At 38.5% G+C, this 19,677-nt stretch overlaps 1 protein-coding gene across 1 annotated transcript in view; it reads right to left on the reverse strand.

Annotated features, from left to right (window-relative positions):
* The window catches only part of GRIK2 (glutamate ionotropic receptor kainate type subunit 2), a 449,336-nt gene extending 430,125 nt beyond the window's left edge, over window positions 1-19,211 (reverse strand). The window contains 1 exon segment of the mRNA XM_075708130.1: window positions 19,097-19,211. Within this exon segment, the coding sequence (XP_075564245.1) occupies window positions 19,097-19,211 (115 nt within the window).
* Between the last annotated feature and the right edge of the window lie 466 nt (window positions 19,212-19,677).

A 19,677-nucleotide genomic window follows, 5' to 3' on the forward strand; every position in this document is an offset into this window, starting at 1 on the left:
AAAAGTTTTAATAACAAAGCAGTAGTAAATCAACAATTGTCATATATACTGTTTTCCTCATCCAAATACCACATCTTTGATAAAATAAGGAAGGATTAATGTTAAGTGTTAACTTCTATGTGTTCTGTCCTCTCAGAATAGCAGTAAAATGGGCTACGGTCCTCAGCATGGCTACACCACCAAGTGCATCCTCAAGCACAAACAGCATTTGTTGTTCTTGGATTACTCCATCAGGATCTGTTATGCTGAAACACCTTAGGATAGTGGCCTCAGTTACAGTGAGGTAACGTCATCCCTGCCTAAACCAATTAAAAAAAAAAAAAAGACAAACCCCCAAAAATTAGCGCTCTCAGTTGGATGGAGTGGTCCTTGTACCAAATCCCTGCATGAACTCAGAATGTGGTCCCATTCTTCTTACCTCTACTCAAAAATGGAAAATACTTCTTTCGCTTTAGATTCACTACAATAACACAGACATAAAAATGCTACCTTCTCTTATTTCAACTATAAATCAATACTCTGTTAGACCAATTCCCAATGCTTTCATCTGTGAGGTATTCTTATATGGAATTCAAATAGGGAGGAAATATTCATCAGCCACGTGTTAGCAAGTAACCTAGCTTGAAGCATGATAGAGCTCTACTAAAATCAGGTGATACCTGGTTATAATATGCATTTTTTCACTTATTCAAGGTCTTAATGCTTTATACATAAAATGCTCATGCAACAACCTCATTTCTATTATGAGTCCATTAAAAAAAAACCAAACAAACAAAACAAACTTGTCTAAATACCAAATACAATTAAAAGGCATTCTAAAATGGCAAATTACTATTTAAAGTTTTCATTGTGAGGATTTTGACTTCTAGGATGACAAGTTTAAGTAACAGTCCTACAGGTTTTTATAAGAACAAAGTCTAATGAAGTGATAAGGTAACAGATATAATATGTCAGTGAAAAATACACAATGTTATCTAGTTTCTCTGAAATATATTTATAAATGCATTGAGTTACTTTTCAAAACATTCTAAGTGTAACTTTTCACTGTGTTATAGATCACTAATTGGAAAGAGAAAACAAAGGGGAAAAAAAGTGGATGGGAATAGAGGCAAGACAGTTTATGACCACTCCAGGGGCGGGGGAAGTAATTTAATCTAGAAGCAGCATTCCAGTTTATCTGTAGCTACATTTTCCTTACTATCTTCCTCTTCTTATTATCTTCCTACTAAGTATAAAAAATCCAATTTAAATGATTCAATTCGAAAGTTTTCCTAAGAACCAAAACCATTTTTATCTATTTATATTATTTTTAAAATAAAGAACTGCTAATAAGAAATTATTAGGTCATGTGATACTACTTTTCCATGTCTGTTTCATGGCAGGATCACTAATTTTATATATTCACCATATCTGAAGGGCTGACGGACATTTCTTTAGCCACTGATTTCTGCATGTTAGCCAGCTCATCTGTCACATCTCAAATGATGCACAATTTCATCACCAAATTACACATTTTTGGTTTTGCTAGAACTTTGTAACCTAGTTCTGGAAATTTCTGTCTCATAATTTTAAATTTGCTGAAACAATATTAATATGGATTAGGTATAGAAACTAGTCGGTAGGATTTACCGAAACCAGTGCTAAAGACCTTTGGCCCTCACATGTGGTGTTCTTACACAACAACTCTGGTACAGCTGTTCTTGAATAGCTTCATATATGCACAAAACACCTAATTCTACCTGACTATCCATTTTAGGACATCCTTCTTCCACAGCAACAATATCCCCACAAGTTGTTCTTTAGCAACAGTTAATATGTTAATAATTTACCGTTCTGCTTGACCTGAGTACCTTTCCAATATTCCCTTAGAGACAAAGAAAACCCTGCAAAGACATTTCTGAATGCTCAGAATTACCAAAAATAAGGATTACAGTTTAGATTTCTATTTTATTCAGAGACCGTGTAATTTATTGTTCCCTGATAATGACAAATTACCATTCCTGTTCTAGAAGCGTAAGAATTACAGATTATTTGTGCAGACACTGCAGAAAATGTTATTGTAACATTTTGCAAAAAGAAAGCAGCAATATTTGGTGTTATCAGAAAACAGATGCCTCATTCATATTGACAGATCCTTCAGAATACTGACTCAAAACCAAGCTCACAGAATTTCACTTAATAAAGGAAATATTCTTACTTTACTATGGATCAAAAAAAAAAAAATCAAAACCAAACAAAAACAAAACAAAACCCCCGCAGATTCCAAGCTTACCCAAATTTGAAAGCCAAAATTTTCAAAATTTCAAAATCCAAATGTAAGGCCATTAAACAAAAACTACACAGTTATTGCACAGGCTCTATTTTATAAAAAATGGTTTTATGCACAGCAAAAACTTTTGTTTGTTTGTCCTTTTGACCAGATCTAAGAGGATGTACTGTGCACACTAATATGTGCGCACTAATTCAGCGGGGAATGGACAGTATGTATCTGCTATTTCCATAAGTAAAAACAACACTTAGAAATTTTTTAATTTTCTGTGTGGGTTTTTGTTTTTCTTATCTATCATTTCATATGGAATCCTATGATCTATCATGACTATTGTTAAAATGTGACTATAATGTTTTGCGAAGGATATGCAGGAATTTTATATTAGTACTGTTAGAAATTGAACTTTTTTTTTTTTATTAAGCAGGATCAGTGTAGATATAAGAATATTTAGGAAAGTAACACAGAAGTGAGACACCCAGTTCTGAACTTAACCTTTCCAGATGTAATCCAACAAGATACATCTGTAAAAAGTGACATAAAATCCCATCATGGAAAATTATTTACCAGCATTCTTTTTAAAAATTTAAAAAAAAAAAAAAAAAAAAATCCTTTTTCAGCAGTTATCAGCATCCTAAAATATAACTACTATAACCATCTGTAGGTTCCTGAGAACCACTGGCTGTCACTCAGGTATGGTACTCACTTAAATCTGTGGTCTTTATAAATTAATGTTTAATTTTAACATTACTGCAATTTCTCTCTTATGTACTGCCTGGTCATTGCCAACATTTATCTGTTTTTTGGAGGAATATCCAGTCAAACAAGCAAGCTCGTGGGAGATCCATTTCAATAGCTAAATCAGACAGATAACACAAGATTCTTGAGTAGGGCTTCTTGAGATGTATTTCTAATGAATCATTTCATAACTGTGTCATTAGCTTCATATACAGCAGTACTTGTAGTTCTTTTTATTTTGTTTAAAGAAAATATTTCTAGAAAACTGGCACATGAAGAATCTTGGCATATGGATGAAAACTCTTTAACTCTTTGCACATGTAATGCTTAAAGTACACAAGCACAGTGGCCTTAATAAGGCATCAACATCTTAATTACTTTTCCCATGAAGATACTGAAAGATGAAATCATACTGCTTTATTTGTGGAACCAGTGAGTCAATTGTCCTTCTGGGCTTTGGACTCTCAACAGCCACTGGGCAGTTGTAGGATCATTTTGAATAATAAACTTTCTCCAATAGAAGTAATGATGAAAGTGATCTATTGATCTAACAATGGCCAATAGTTCTTTTCTTGTTACACAGTAATGTTTCTCAGCAGCAGAGTTTGATTATAGCATGAAACTATGCTCTCTACGTTCTGTGCTCTTAAAATAGTACTTTTCCAGTCTCTAAATCACTAATATCAGTGTCTACAAGGAAAGAAATCTTTTTTCTTTTTTTTTTTTAATAAATAAGATAAAATTACTCTTACTTCCAAGTTTCCTATAAACTTTTTCACATTTTTACCCTGGCTGAACACATTCTTCTTTTGCGAGAAGTAATACAAGAAACTGACAAGTTGGATACAGCCTTGTGTAATTAGAAATTATCTATCTATCTATCTCTTCATTTCAATAGGCCATAAGCTCCACTGCTGCCACAAACCTCAGGTAAGCAAAATTGTGCAGAATCTCTTTAGTATTTTACCTGGAGATCTCAAATGATAACTTCAAGTTTTTAAAGCAACACTTTATTCTACATAAATGCTGAAATAAAGTTGTATAAAGATTGTGATGCCTTCCTAGAGATGCTGTATTTCAAAAAGGAAGATCTATTGGCCACTACACTCACCAATATTCTCATTGGCATCTTTCTGCAAAAAGACAAATGAGCTATGCTTCCATGACTCCAGAACTACATTTCCACAACATTTTCTGTTGTGGGGCTGAGTAATCATCTTTGGCTGAGCACTGTTTTACCAAAGTTTTTTTTTTTTTTTTTTTTCCTTGTTCCATTTCTAGTCTATATTCTTCCTTGCCATATACCATTTCTTATTTATATCATATTTAACATGTATTTCAAAATCATCTTTTCCTTTACAGTATCTAAATGTTTCCCATTATTTCATCCACCTATGAAGACTGTATTACTTGTTTCTTAACCTTCGGTATCTTAATCTCCAGTAACAGCACAGTAGCTCACTGACATCAGTTTCTATATTCTCTGACTATGCATCTTATAGAGAATGTAAGAATGGCCATAAAGTAGCATGAGAAAGAACCATTTTTCCAACACACACTATCCTGTATCCAATAGTAAAAAATTAAGGGAAAGGAAAAAAAAAAAAAACCCACAAAAAAAACATGGAATAATTCTTACTCTGATTTTTCTGCTTTCCACATTTACTTACATAGGGACTCACAGAGCCAGAAATAGCAAAAGTGTCCAGTGGAGACCTTTCTTCCTTAAGTGTATTTAATTGCTGAGGAAGTGGGAACCAAAACATTCCCCAGCAATGAATTACATAATTTTCTTCTTTACTAGTCATACTTCCCTTCATTTGTTTTAAACAACCTACCTGAAAACATACCAATTCCAATATTCTTTTATAAAAAAAGTGAATAACCATTAATTAGCCTACTTTGTTTTTCATTAGTTTCTAGATTTCTAGAAAGAGTATCTTCAAATAAGAATATAGTTATAGCTTTATCATTTCTTTTACTAATAATACATTGTAATGCTTAAACTACCTCTAAAGGAGTTCTTCCAACTGTCATATGCATTTTGAAATTCTCATTAAAATTTCTTGTTATGAAATATAGGAATACACCTACACTAATTCTGATAAAGAAAAAGGTAAAGCACATGTTTTGAATCATGTAAGCCCAGTTCAGGGAAAAAGTTATAGTTATGCCTGAAGCCCATTATTTCATATATTTGCAGTACATTAAATTAAGACATTTTTTAAAATGGAACGTAAGTCCATTTGAAAAGTTTTGTCTTACTTGCTTACTGTTTGTACGACTGACCACAGTGTTTGCATAAGACAAAAAAAAAAAAAAGTTTGCTACTGAAAGAAATATTATTTAAAAAAAGATAATGTGTATGGCAAGCAAGATAATACTATGAAAAAAAAGCTAGCATTTTTTATAGAAGTTTAAATATTAGTCCTAGTTGTGAATTAACCTTTGTGTTCAAAAACTCTTGCCTGTGATGTAAATCAAACTAAATGAGTAACTTAAAAATCTGAAATGCTCTTGAAAGGCAACTAATTTCCAAGGAATATAAAAAATTTGATTAAGAGAACTATTTATAAAACATAAACTAAACATATTTTAAAAAGCAAAAGCACTATAACCCTCTGCACTTCCAGCTCACTATCACTGCAAATATAAAATACTGCACTTGGGATAAGGTGTTTCAGAACTCATAAGGCATCTGAAAATCTCAGTATACTCATGTCCTTTGCCAGCCCTGCTAGAAAATCCTTTTGTATAACAGCACAATAATCTTCACCAACTGCAAAACATTTCATTAACACCTAGACTAGCCTCTTCCATTTTTCTTTTCAATTTGCTTAGCCCAAAGAGCTCAACTATCTTTAGGATGACACGAAAGCCAATATTTTCTGGTTTTCAGTGGGTTTATTTTCTGCCAAAGCAGACAAAATGAGCTTCCATGGATTACCTCAGCTTCAGAGCTAAATGAACTTTAAAACATAAGCTAAAATTTAGTAGCTTCCTTCAGCTTCTTGCTTTTAAAAATTATTGTTGAGCAGGACAATTCATGGAAGTAAAATCCCTTTTGGCTTTCCACCTGTTAACCACGTTTGTGAAGTTATCCACGTGGGTAAGCTTTTGTGGAAATTGTGCCTAATCAGATATGGAAGTAGTGAAGACTCTTCTGTCTCCTCAGGAGTTCCCCTAATTGCTCAGCAAAGAACTGTGCGCTCATCCTCAGCATATCACAGCTCCTTACAATGGAGGCCCAGAACATCTACCTAAAGGTTTGTTGCAGTGCTGCAGTTTCAGGCTACCCGGCTAAGAAGAAAGTAAACTGTAGCAGAAATCAACTTTAATATGATCTACTGATTTACCATATTGCTAGTCTCACCCAGTAATTTTGCTGTAATTACCTCCTTTTAAAACAGTAACAAAAGTAAGTTGCTATGGGTCTTGCAGAGGCAGATCCACTCTCTAAATGAACATTTTCCTTACACTAAGAATATTGCTCCATGACAAATTGAGTTGACGTGTTAACAAGTACCATTTCCACATTCTTAGCAGTTAGGGGAGGGGGGCATGTGTTGAATGCATAACAGCACATATATATCCATAGCTTCATTCACAGAATTTAGTTTTTCTTTCTTAGGGAAGCAATTATCTTTTTTTTTTTTTCCCCCTTCACAAATATGCTTGACTTTGTGTGGTTTCTGCTGAATTTCATAGTTTCTTTCTTGAATTTTTTTTGTTTTCACGACCACTTTGAAAATATTCATGAAGATCACACCATGTGAGAACAGATTCTGCCACCTTCACAGCTCTGCGATCTTATGCTCACACTACTTGTCAGGAAGCAGATGGATAGTCCTTATGAGTCCTTCCATCAAAGACCCCTGATGCACCCTTAGGCAATTCTCCTAGTTTACGTTAAAGACAACTCCAGCAAAGGAGACTTACTTCCACTTTTTTTTTTTTTCCCCAGCCTCTTTTCTTCATTTGGGCCACCACCGCAGGAAAATGTACGTATGTACACACATTCACACAGGGCTGTATTTGTAAGATGATTGCTGCTCAGTTCCTTTGTTCAAGTCACAAAGATACTGTGCCACTCTCAAATGGCTGCCAAAAAAAAAATAAGTAATAAAGGGACTTACCATCAAAAGTCCAATAATCTGTTGTTAATATGGATTAGTGAAAATTTTGCTGATTACTTTTGTAAGTATATAACCAGAGTGGAGTAGATGACAAAAAGCTTTTAATTTTCTGTCCTTATAACCATCAGTTGGGTTCTGATGAATAAGAAACCAGTGTGCGACCCCAAAGTAGAAAGGATTTTTTGGAATGGTCTGTGCTAACAGGGGAAAAAAAGGCTTCCAAAAACATGTGTTGCAACTTTCTTACACACTAGAAGACAGTCAGGGGAGTAAAGGAAATCAATGTGAACAGAGCTCCTGTGCCCACAAGACAGTTAGACACAACATTTTTATCCAATTCAAGCATCTTCCCATGAATGAAAAGAGTGGAAAATGCTCTGAAAAGCAACCCACACTGTTTATATGAGAATATGGTAAAGTCTTAGCTTAAATTCCAACAAATGCAATGTTTAATGAGCTTTAATGATCACAGAATGATACAAATGTATAGCTAAATTTGAAATCTCCAATGTCTAGGCACAAAAGGTCGCAAATGAGTAACACTGAAGATGTTGTGACTAGCTAAAGGTGATTTGATCTTTAAATGTGATTTTTCATTGTTTAGGTAGATTTGAAAAGACATTAGGAAATCTGATTTAACACATTTATGGGCACAATTTTCTTAGCCATATCACAGTCACACAGTAAGTTTCTGCAGGCATATTGAATGTAGTGAATGATAGAGTCTGTCGAGATCTGAGGAGATAAGCCTTAATAACAGTCATATTTTATAGTCTTTCCTTCTCAAGGACATCTAAACAAATATGTATAGCAGTACTGAAAGGAAGTCACATGTATCTTTCACAAATTTCCATTTTCTTCCGTCAGCTGCTTTACAGATGACGCATGAACAGGGCTTACCAATTCTCCTGAACTGACCCCGTGTATGTTTCCTTCAAGGCTAAGAAAAGATCAAATCTCAGCATAAATAGATTACTTAATGATGTTTCTGTCCTTTACATAAACTTTATACTCGATATCCAATTACAAGCAAAGGGATTTAACTGAGCAAATTCTTAGCTTACAAAAACAAAGCTATACTTCATTTTTGGTATTATTTGATCATTTTGCCAAGTACCATCTTCATGTTTGGTTTTGACTGAAGAGAAACAAAAATCTCACTATTTGCACAGTTGTATATGTCCTTTGTAGGTAAACAGTGCTTTTTTTTTTTTATTAACCCTTCTCAATTCCTTTCTGTGTTATTTGTTCATCACTGATGGCCTTTAATACATCTGCATTATTATAATTCTCAAACAATCTCCATGTTGCTTATCAATTTTTTTCAGAAAACTGCATAGAATATTGTAGTCAGGGATATCTGGGGGCATGTCTAAGTAGTTCAGTGTCTAAAATAGACCAGCATCTCAAGGTATGAAGGCAAGCACCAAAAAAACCTCTTAGCCAAAAATCACACTGCTCTGAAAATAGACTCACTCAAAAGCGTGGTTCTTACAAATTAGCAAGACACACTCCCTCAGTACTTAATACACCTTCTTTTAAAAGGCAGAATTCCACATTTGCCATCAAATTAGCTATGACCAGTTACTGGCCTAACGTTTCCACTTTGCACAGTAATCTTTTCAAATACCAGCTTCAGGGAGTGAAATATCAAAAGTTCATTGTTATGTGGACTAGAAAGAAGCATATACGGGTGCCACATAACACCAGAAAGGCTAGATTTTTCTAAGCAAGAATATATTTTTTAAAAAAAATGCATAATTATTAACTGGAAAAGGTAGCTAGTTTAGGGTTCTCTTTCAATTTGAATGAAAAAAATTATCCATGCAAGTACAGGAAATTTTTGTTAAGTATAGTAGGTTATGAAAACTGTAAACATTGTCAAACAGTAAAAATCAGATAAGCAATAATGTTATAGATTCCCTAAGGTTGAGTCCTTACATTCATCCTTGTTAAGTGGCACAATATGAAGCATGAATAATTAATTTGAATATAATATTTGAATACATGCTGATAATTTCTTAAAGGTTCTGTATGAATTTTATGAACAACTTTCAGTTATTGAAATTCATAAAATGTGTCTAGCAAGCTGAACATACATGTTCCAGTTAACAAATATAAAACCAAAAATTACTATGATGCAGCATTTTAAAAGTAAATTAGTTCCCCTGATTTAGAGTACTCTGTATGATTTTAATTTCCCTAATGTACCTTTTTACCTAATTCCTTAATAAATAAGAAACATGGAATTTCTTTTAAAGCTTTCCTGCCTTGTAGGATAAATTTTGCTGAATAACAATTAAGTTGTTGCTTAAGAAAATACTTGTCTCTTACAGAACATGTAATCTTCATGTTCTTTTTTTTTGTTTGTTTTGCACATATACATCTACATAGCATGTTTCTGATTGTGTTGCAGTATTTGATCAGTGAAACAAGTTGCATTGCTGCTACTGGATTGCGGTATCTTTAACCAATGGGTATACACTTTCCAGCTTAAAAAAACCACTAGTTGAAATTATTCTCCATCATGTTCAATTTGTTTTATAGCACATTGCTAAATATTGTTAATAACAATAAGTGAATGACAAATTTAAGTGTAAAAAAGTGTGGTGCAATTTTTAAAGATAATTGGAAAAAAAATTCAAGGACAGACAGGTTCTGGAATGAGACCCTTAGCTAATGTAAACCAGCATAATGGTTTGACTTGAAGAGCACTATGTCATTCAACATAGCTATGGACCTAATCATGCATCTTTGGAAGAATACTCTATCACCAACTCATCTACGCAGTGACTATACTTAGGATAAACAGACAAATTTCCTTGGACTTTAACATAATTACTTACTTTTGGCACTAGAATGATCTAAACCATTCTTTTTCTAAAGTGTCCTACAAATTACAACTCTGATTCTTATTTCATTTTGTACTAACATAAGCCACTGACCTGAATGGAAAGTTAGAAAAGGGTCAGGCCTAAGTATACTACAAGTTATCTTATCTCAATATTTGATCCATAAATTGCTGTTGTGAATAACTACATAAAAGAAAGTTTACCAAGTACACATAGATTTCATATCACATGTAGTGTAAAAAAATCAAAACAACACTAGTATAAATCACCTTAGCGCTAAACTATCAATGAAAGTATTTGTCTGATAACCTAGGTAGTTAGTATTGGCTGATGATTGAGCACTGACTCTGCAAATATAGGTAGCAATAGAAGATCTGATTGGTCTCCAAGTTAAATAACTACGTTCTTGAAGGTTTTACAGTGTGAACTGTTGAGGCAGGACTTTAATTACTTTCTCACATGTTTAAAAAAAAAAATGTGGAAGTCATAAATCTGACCATGGTGAGACTTGGATTTTCCTATAAATGTTTCATGCTTACTAGTGTAATTATTTTTATTATGGGCTGTTCAGTAAGTCATGTCTTAATTGTGTAACTTTTAAATAACAGCATAAATATGAGCTAATTGATACAACTGATATATGTCTAGCTCCTGAGCTGATTGAAAGTGCTGGTATATGTTTAGCTCCTGGAGAAGAACAAAAGCCCAAATGGATGGTAAGTTCAATTATAAAATAATCCTTAATAAATTTACCCAGTTTATTACCTACTAAGTGTGTATGAATGAGCATTTTAATAAAAGTGTTTTAAATACAGTATCAGTTACCTTATGACAAAAAACACTTTAAACTAATAGCTGTTTTTATATTCAGAGAAATGTGACACTTAATTTGAAATATTTTACTGGAGATAGAGAAAAAGCTAAATGTGAAGATGGCACACTCTTCCAAAGCTGAAGTAGTTCTCCAACTTTTGAAGCAAGCTTGACAAACTTTACTCAATAAACTTCCGTAGAGTAAGTAATCAGTTAAATACATGTTTTCACGGTAGGTAATCATAATCAGATCATAAGCAGAATGAGTGAGCAGTTTCAGCATTTTTTTACATTTTAATATCAGGAAGAAGCTGTTGAGCCATTAACATATTTACCTTTCCCTTTTAAATTCCTACCTGAGAATTTGAGTTCAGCATGTGGTAATAAAACTCAAAACCTGGAGAGAAAACAGAAATCCCTACTCAATCCACTTTCAATTCCTCCATATTGCTGATGCCATGAAAGGCATGGTTCATCTAGCCTAACTTTTGCCATGTAAGTGTTACCCAGTCTAAGCCAACACTGTCTAATCCTTCTGCCTCCTTCAGTCTCCAAACCTGCAGAGGAGGCCTGACTTGGCTTGGACGTGAAGTTTAGTTTTTAGACAGAGATGAGGCCTTTCAGATTTTTTAATTTTTCATGCAGTTTCCCAGAAAGTTAGGAAAGCAAAGACTTTCCAAAAATAACTGGAAAAATCATAGAATCATAGAATCCTTTAGGTTGGAAAATAACACTCAAACATCTTTCAGATAGGCAAGTAATCATTTTCCATTTCAGCTATTAAAAAAAAAAAAATCCAAAGGAAAAAGATGAAGTGAGGGAATGGATTAAATGATTCAGGGTGTGAAAGTTAAAAAAAAAAAAAAAAAAAAAAAAGCATTGTCTTTCAAAATTATTTTGCCCACCCATAAAACAATATTACTTTTTCCATTCATCTGTAAAAATACAGCATGGATCATTCAGTACTTTAAGATTTAGCTACACACATTGTAATCAGACAGAGTGTTTACATAATTAGAAAACATCAGAGACACCCAGTAAAATATTAAAATAGGAGAAAAGAAGAGGAAAAAAAAGCCATCATATATTGAATTAAAAAAAAACCCATCATACATTGAATTAAAAAAAAAAATCTTCAAGTCTCCTGAACAACAATTCCTGAAAGCACAGTAAGCAAGCTCTCCCTGGACTGTTCTTCTGCCAGTGTAATAGACTCTACTGAGTCTAATACAAGAATTAGTGACTCTAACAATTGGAGGGGGGGTTCACACTGAAATATTGACATTTTCAACATAAATCCAGATAACCATTTTATTTAAAGAAAAAAAAAAAAAAAGAGTTTTTAAAGAGTTTGGGAGTGGAAATACAAAGAAAATAGACACTCAGCTAATGTGAGTGAATGTATTTCCCCAAATATAAAGATGAAATTCTGTAAGAGCCATAAATGAATTAACCTTCTGATGCACTGATAACATAACGTTGTTATCTAAGGACAAATATTGTTATCTAAGGACTACAGTGTAGCTGTGCTTTAAACTACCCCCACCGTACACACCAGTCACACTACTAGAAAAGAACCTGTTTTCATATACCCCAAGCAGAAACACCTAGAAATGGAAACACTTTATAAATATATCAACCAAGAATGTGTATTTCATTTGAAAGATCTACAAACAAAGCTACCAAACACATTCCTAGATAAGTTACTCCAATAGCATTTTGGAAAGACTACACAAGAGTAATGTTCAAGGAAATCTGAATCCAGACTGGTCCAAATGATTTGCAAATTTTGAGCCAAGAGTATCTTTGCCGGGAAATGTAAAAAGCGCAGTCTTAAACACCACACCTATGGGTCACTTCTGAATTTTGCCCAAAGAAAAAAAGTTTGTCGTTTTAATACACTGAGAATTACCTCTTAATGAAATTAAGAATACATTTTTGAACTTCTATTTACTGGTTTACACATTATTACAATACCATCTAGTTTATCCAGAGTGATCTGAGCTCCAGTAATTGGAATAGCGATCACTACATGTTTGTTCTGTACTCTTTGCCTTACTGAAAGCTTTGGCTATTTAAATTGAAGACACTATATAAACCTAAGACTATTATTACCGTACAATAAAGAAGCCAAAAGACTCGGGGGGGGGGGGGGGGGGTGGAAGGGCACAAAATTATAAGTATTAATATGATAGTGGTCTTTGATTCTCCATATTCCAATTCCGATATGACAGCATAATGACATTATGTTATCATATTGTTTAATCTTCCAACATACATTACAGCACAACATTATAAAAAGCTTATTCAGGAAACTTTAATTTGCCTTGCAGATTGAGAAGTATGGAAATAAGGCACCTTCTAGTTTCTCTTTTGCATTATTGACAGAACTGCTAGTAATTGTTCCTCTGGAAGAGATTAAAGAGGATGAAGGTTAAAACTTAGAAACAGACAAGGTAAATATATTAATTAGGGGACAAAGACGTGCTGTTATTTGCAATGACTCAAAAGATTTGGTTTCTTTTTTTCCAAATCGAGAGGATTTTCTCTTGTATAAAATAATTTTTTAAAAAATCTCTAATATTTGAGTTTAAAAAAATCTTTTTTTCTCTGGTTTCTTATCTCCGGTGACAGAAACCATTTCATTCAGCAACCACATTTAAATGGAAGGTATTAGTTGAACTTTGCATCACTTCAAAAGACAAGTACCAGTCAGTAAGAAGCGAGTTATACTTCTCAGCATCCAATCTATCGGACAATTGTGTGAAAATCCTTTTACAAGGCTGTTGGTGTTCCAAAGACTGGGTGAAAGGATCTGGGGATATTCCAGAAAGCCCACACGGATGAAAGCTTTCTTAACCTACATTAAATCTTGATAATGCAATAATGAGTCTTTTAAAAGGATAATTCTAATTCCCCTATCTAGTGCAATAAAGACTGTATACAGCTAATCTGCTTTGCCCTTTCAATTAAACTCGTCCAGGACGTTCTATGTAGTTAGCACCCTGAATGAGTCATTAAAATTCTCGTTCTGTAAGAGTTGTGTGCAGCATACCGTTGTTTCTAAATTCCATTAAATCCAAACGGTCTTTATCGCCCCATGACCACTGTGACTTCAATCAGCCAATTTAATTACCTTACAAAATTGTCAGCAGAAACAGCAAAGAAAAACAGGAAGGGCTGTGACGTTATCAAATTGAAATCTTCCTCTGTGCTGTTTAATCTGGACCAGTCAATAGCAATGCTTCTCACCTCCTTGAAGCCTTCCCGAGGCTCTTAACCTTACTCTTCTTTCAAAGATTTCTGTTGTTGTTTATAAGACTGATTTTGAACTCCTATCCATGAGGATGTTACACATACTGAAAGCTCCTTGTCCTTGGCAGTAAAATTTTCATGGGCTCTAAATGCTGGAATTACCACGCCACGGACCTCTGAATGCTGCCACAAGTGTTTATTTTGCAGATTTTCATCACACTCTTGATCTGAAGACAGACTGCCTTCCCCACTAAAACCAGATGCGTACATTTTCTCATTTCCCTCTTAAATACAGGCAGACAGGTTACCTCCTTCCACTAAAAGGGTGTCAGTGCAAAATCCAAAGGAAAGAAAGTGCACATCTAGGAGAGCTGATACAGGTCCAGTCTAGGAAAACTCTACATGATTACCCAGCAGGTACTTTACACTTGAACTCTTGTCTCCTACCCTTTTGCACAGAGCTAGCTCTCTCTGCTCTTCCATGACTTTGCTGTTTTTAAATACTGCTATGTTAAAATGGTCACCTGAATTTCAGAAACGTGTGGTTCGACACCCACTGGCAACTGCACAAGCAGTGGAAGCGATGAGCTGGCCTCTTCTCTGGTTTTGCCACACTCGATCTCGTAAAAACAATTATATGAAGATAAACTCAATGTGTTTGAGCCAAAGGAGCTCAGCTAAGTATGTCAGATGAAGCCCATGCTAAATCTTCACGGAGGAAGTCTCCAGTGTATAGTAATTCCCTTCTCCAGGTTCCCACAATGCAGTTGAGAAAAGAGATGTTTTTTTCTTTAGTCCCAAAGATTACATGATCATATACAGGTGAGTTTTGCAGTTATTATTATTATTATTATTATTATTTGGAGGGCACCGGGAAGGCACTTGCTTTGTAAAAGGTTGGTGTGGGCTCTTTTTTTTTTTTTTTTTGGGGGGGGGGGGGGTGGGAGTCAATAGTAGGAAATGTTTCTGCTAAGACTTCAAAACTCTCCCTTCGTTGTTTGAAAAGTGTTCCCATCTCTCTCTTGGCGTTCTTTTGCTTTTAACCTGGAAGACCGCCCCTCGCTTTAAGGTTCATTGTAAACCACAACATTCAGCTCCCTTGCCCATCTGCTTGAAGTCAGGCAACTCCAAAGCAAAAAAAAAAGTCGAGACTACAAACAAGGCCCTCTACTTTTCTTTACCCTTCTTTTTGAATGTGCTGAAGAAAACGAAATAACTCACAAAGTGGGGAAACATTTGTCAGGCTAGTGGGCCCCCTGCGGTGGAGGTCTTTAGTCTTTCACCACACTTTCAGAAATAAGGAGTTACCTGAGAGAGAATGAGAAAACGTAATGACCAAACCGCTTTCACCTTCCAGGCGCTGCTCCCTCTTCACATCTTTGCTGTAGGAAAGACGAATTGCTCAAGGCAATAGAGACAAGGCCCGAAAGGGACAATTTAAATAGAGGAGGGTGTTGTTAGAGCGCTCTAGATTTCAAAGAACTGACATTCATGCCCCGTGTAGGAATAGGTAAGAAAAGAGCGGGCTTGAACAGCCCGCACTCTTACTGCCTTGAGCAAGGAGAAGGGGCGGGTTTCTGGAAACACAGGTGAGCAGTTAGTGATGGTTAACAGCTCTTAATGGCTTATTGATTCAGCCTTACAGGGCAAAGTGCTGGGATATCCCCAGGGAGGTAAAGGCAGAAGGGAGGGGGTGTACGAAAAGGTGGTGGGGCGGAGGCTGAGGCGGGTCCCGGGCCGCCCGCCGTGCCCAGCGCTCGGGGGCGGCTCGGCTGGGCTGTGCAGTGCATCTGCCGGGCTCCCCGGGGTTTCTGGGGAGCCGCTGCCCTGGCTCTGCTCTCACAACAGGAGCAGTGAATGGGGAAGCTACGAAAGGTGATCCCCGATAACGGAACGGATCTGCCGGCGGTCACGTATTTTGGCTTTTGTGCGGTGCCAAGTGATAAGGAAAATGTTTCCATCACACTTAGCACGGTGGGGAGACAAATACTAGGCTGCTGCTTTTCTCCCTCGTCGAGCTGGGACCTGTGCTTTTATCCGCAGCAAGGGTTTAGGACTGTTCCCCTTTGGAACCCTGGAGCACCGTGGGCACAAGCCTCACCCTCAGCGGTCCCTGGGCTTGCTTATGGGAAGCTGTTCAGAAAGGGCAAGGGAGGGAGCTTGGCCACATGCCCCATGAAGCAAGGTGTCATTTAGGAAGGGCGCCTGGTGTGATGCCCAAATACCACGTTGCCCTACTCCAGCAGCAGGCGGGTGTCCAGATGCCTGAGGGAGTGCCTCGCACCAGCCTCTCCCCGTGTTTGCTCCGTAAGGCGCAGGCAAAAATACACCCCCACCCCCCACACACCCCCCGCATTTGACAGATAAGCCAGGCGGCTCGACTTCCCTGTGTGGTTGCTAAAAGGTAGTTTGAAAGCGAGAAAGAGAGGGAGAAAGGACATGCTGGCTAGTCCCAACAATGAGAGAAGCCGTGGGAAGGACAATGCGAATCCATGGTGGTTAATTTGCACAGGAGGAATGAGGGGGCTGGAGCTCTGGCAGGCTTCAAGCTCTCCCCTGTTGCCATAGCGCTGCTGGCTGAGGAAGGAGAGCGGGGGCTGGCAGGCTGCCTTCTGGAGGGAATCTCCAGAGCTCTCGCTTCTCCTCCGGAAGGACTCCACGGGAAGGCACCGCATCCCGTCCTCCTGGTCGCAAGGACGTCCCGAAGGGACGGATAGCGCAGGAACCCGGAGGGGGCGGCGGGAAATTCCCCTCTCAGAAATAACCAAAGCCTTTCCACCGCTCACTCGCTGCTCCTTCCCTCCTCCCCGCCATGCCCTACACAGAGGCAGAGATGTCACTCTGGGGAAGGAGCGAGAGTTCTCGCGGTCAGAGTCGCTCCACACCTGGACCAGGCTAAATCTAGACTCCTTAGAAAAGAGATGTGCAACAGGCCAGCTGAGCAGGGCAAAAGTCTTCCTCGTTCTCTCTGACGCCTAACATTTTCCATACTAAAATAAACTAACCAGCCGCTCCCTACCTACTTCTAAGGCTCAGAGATGGGTTGGCGACAATTCTTTTGAAAGACAAGAAAAAGCATGCCGTGATTGAGGAGCGGACTCATACTTTGCTTCTACAAACAACGGGGTGAGCACGACCCGTTAACCGACTGTGGGACCAGGAGGCAGTTGGGAAGGGAAGTTAGCCTAGAAAAATACATGTATGCGCGACCGTGTCACTGGGCGCCGGAGTCCCGCTGCACCGCCCTTCAGTCGCGGGATTATTTATTCTTCTAATCATTATCAAAACGCTGCTCTCCAGGGCTAGCTCTATAGGTACATTGGACGACCAATTCAGAGAGGATCTAATCTAAAGGAGGAAAGCTCAGCTCTTGCTAATGGTGTGGCCGGGAAGATGTTTGCTTACATAGCTACCCTTGAAAGTAATTCGTGCTCCTAGAGACCGACCCTCGGCACCGGTTATGAATCCCGGTTATGAATCCCGGTTCGTAGAAGAACAGGTAGCCGGACGGTGCCAGATTACAGGCAGCCCTAGCACTAATTTCACAGCCATGATTATAGATCAGACTGAATGCAAAATAAACCCCGCAATGATACACGGACCCGTTTAGCCATGTCCAAAGAAACAAGCATTCCTGAAGACGGTTGCTAAGAGCAACGTGCCTTAAGCACCACCTTTAGACCAGATGGAAGCAGAAAATAAGTACTACTAGGAATTCAGCACACGAGATCAGTAACAGCCTGGTGACTTTTCAATCATTTCCCACCTTCCCCTCCACATAAAAGTGTGTGCGGGGGGTGGAATTTAAACAATATTAGACACAAACCAAGGCACTATTCTCAGGCGAAGGCAAGAGTTTTCAGTGCCCCACAGAAATGGGCGTAGCGGCTGCTACAACTTATCGCGGCCAGCGCGTATGCGGGAGATCCGCGCTTCCTCCCTCCAACCATGCTGTCGGTAGGCACAGAGGATGCCACTTGTCTGGGGAAGCAACTTTCGGCCTGCCCCCTCCGCCGCTCCCCGCCGCGGTTCGCCCGCGGGGTGCTGCGCTCCGCCCGCGGTGCCCGGGCGGCCAAGGGGGCGCGGGCGCGGGGGTCCCGCCGTGGCTCGCCCCGGAGGACTTCCCCGGGCCGCACAGCCCCCCTCGGACTTGCGGGTAACTTTTCGTCTCCGTCCTGCCCTTCCTTACCGCGAAACTTCTATAGGGGATGCAGCGGCTGAAATGTCTCCTTCGCCCGCCTGCTTATACACAGGTACCCACGCGCGCATACACAGGCAGAGCTGCTGAGGTTGGTTCCATGCTCCATCTGGGATAGTCTTTAAACTGTAAAACCGCTCTACTCTCCTTGGAATTTCATTCTGATCTATGACTTTTCTCTCTCTCTCTCTCTCTTTTTTTTTTTTTTGGGGGGGGGGGCGGAAACTCATACAACTTTCCTCGCTTATAAAAGCTGTGCTTTTGAAACGTATCACAAAGGCTCTTTCACGACCACTGCTCAGGACATAAACCATCTCTTCTCTAACCCTAAACGCCACGGAAGTGGCAAGCACCTAGGCAGACGCTTCCAGGGAAGTCAGCCCAAAGGTCTCAAATGACAGCGTCGCACCCACACGGGATCGGCTCGGGTGGACCAGAGACGGGCGGCCGAAACTTAAAAACTAGTTAACAGATTTTTTTCACTGCTCAAGCACCGTAATAGCCATGCTTTCCACTACTATGGAAACAAAAAAGGTACATTACGAGGAAGCCACGCAAGCTGCGCAGAGCCTTAGGCAAACGCATTTGCCAGTCATTTTTCTCTCTATTGTTATTATAATTATCATCATCATCGTGCCGTTACTACGGCTACAATGAGCTGCAGCGACAGAAAAAACACACAGCAATTCATCCCTCCGGATGCAAAATAAAGAGGGACTTCGGTGCCTGACTCCGGTAGCACGTCCCAGCTCTCCCCCAGCACCCCCTTCTGAGTCAATCCTACGCATATCGCATTCAGGCTTAAATGCACAATGAAAAAAGTGTCGGGAATTCTTACCAAATCTTAATACATGTGTGGTTCCTTGCGAATATCCAATCCACAGTAAGCAAAGAAGGAGTCTAATGGTGCATCTGAAGACTGGATTAGTTAGAATAGGGGAAATAATCTTCATGATGTTTCTATGCACACACGCGCTGCCTTACTTCCCCCTTCTAAGCCGTCAGGTTTCCCGGTAGAGTGAGAATGAGGATACGTAAACTGATGGCCCTCAGACACGATCACGGCATGGTCACAGAGAGAGGAGAGAGTCTACGCTTCCCAAACCCATTAGCAATCCCTGCATGTTCTTCATTCACTGCGCCAAGGAGCAACCTTCAACTGCAAGGAATGGTGGGACATCCATGTTAGTCGGGGGAGAATCCTTGAGAAATCCAAACACACACAATGTCCAGCCGAGTAAACCTGGGAGGCAAGAAAGGAGGAAAATCAATAGGTAATCCAGCTCGAGAAATCGCTGAGGTATCGCCACATAGCGAGAGTCAATGAGCACCAGCCGGTTTAGTGGCAAAGCTTTCGCCGTGCTCCCATTCTACTGCACTGCTGCACAGCTTCTGACGCGAAGCCAAGATTAAGTGAGA

This window comes from Pelecanus crispus, chromosome 3 (assembly GCF_030463565.1).
Source record: "Pelecanus crispus isolate bPelCri1 chromosome 3, bPelCri1.pri, whole genome shotgun sequence".
Lineage (NCBI taxonomy): Eukaryota > Metazoa > Chordata > Aves > Pelecaniformes > Pelecanidae > Pelecanus > Pelecanus crispus.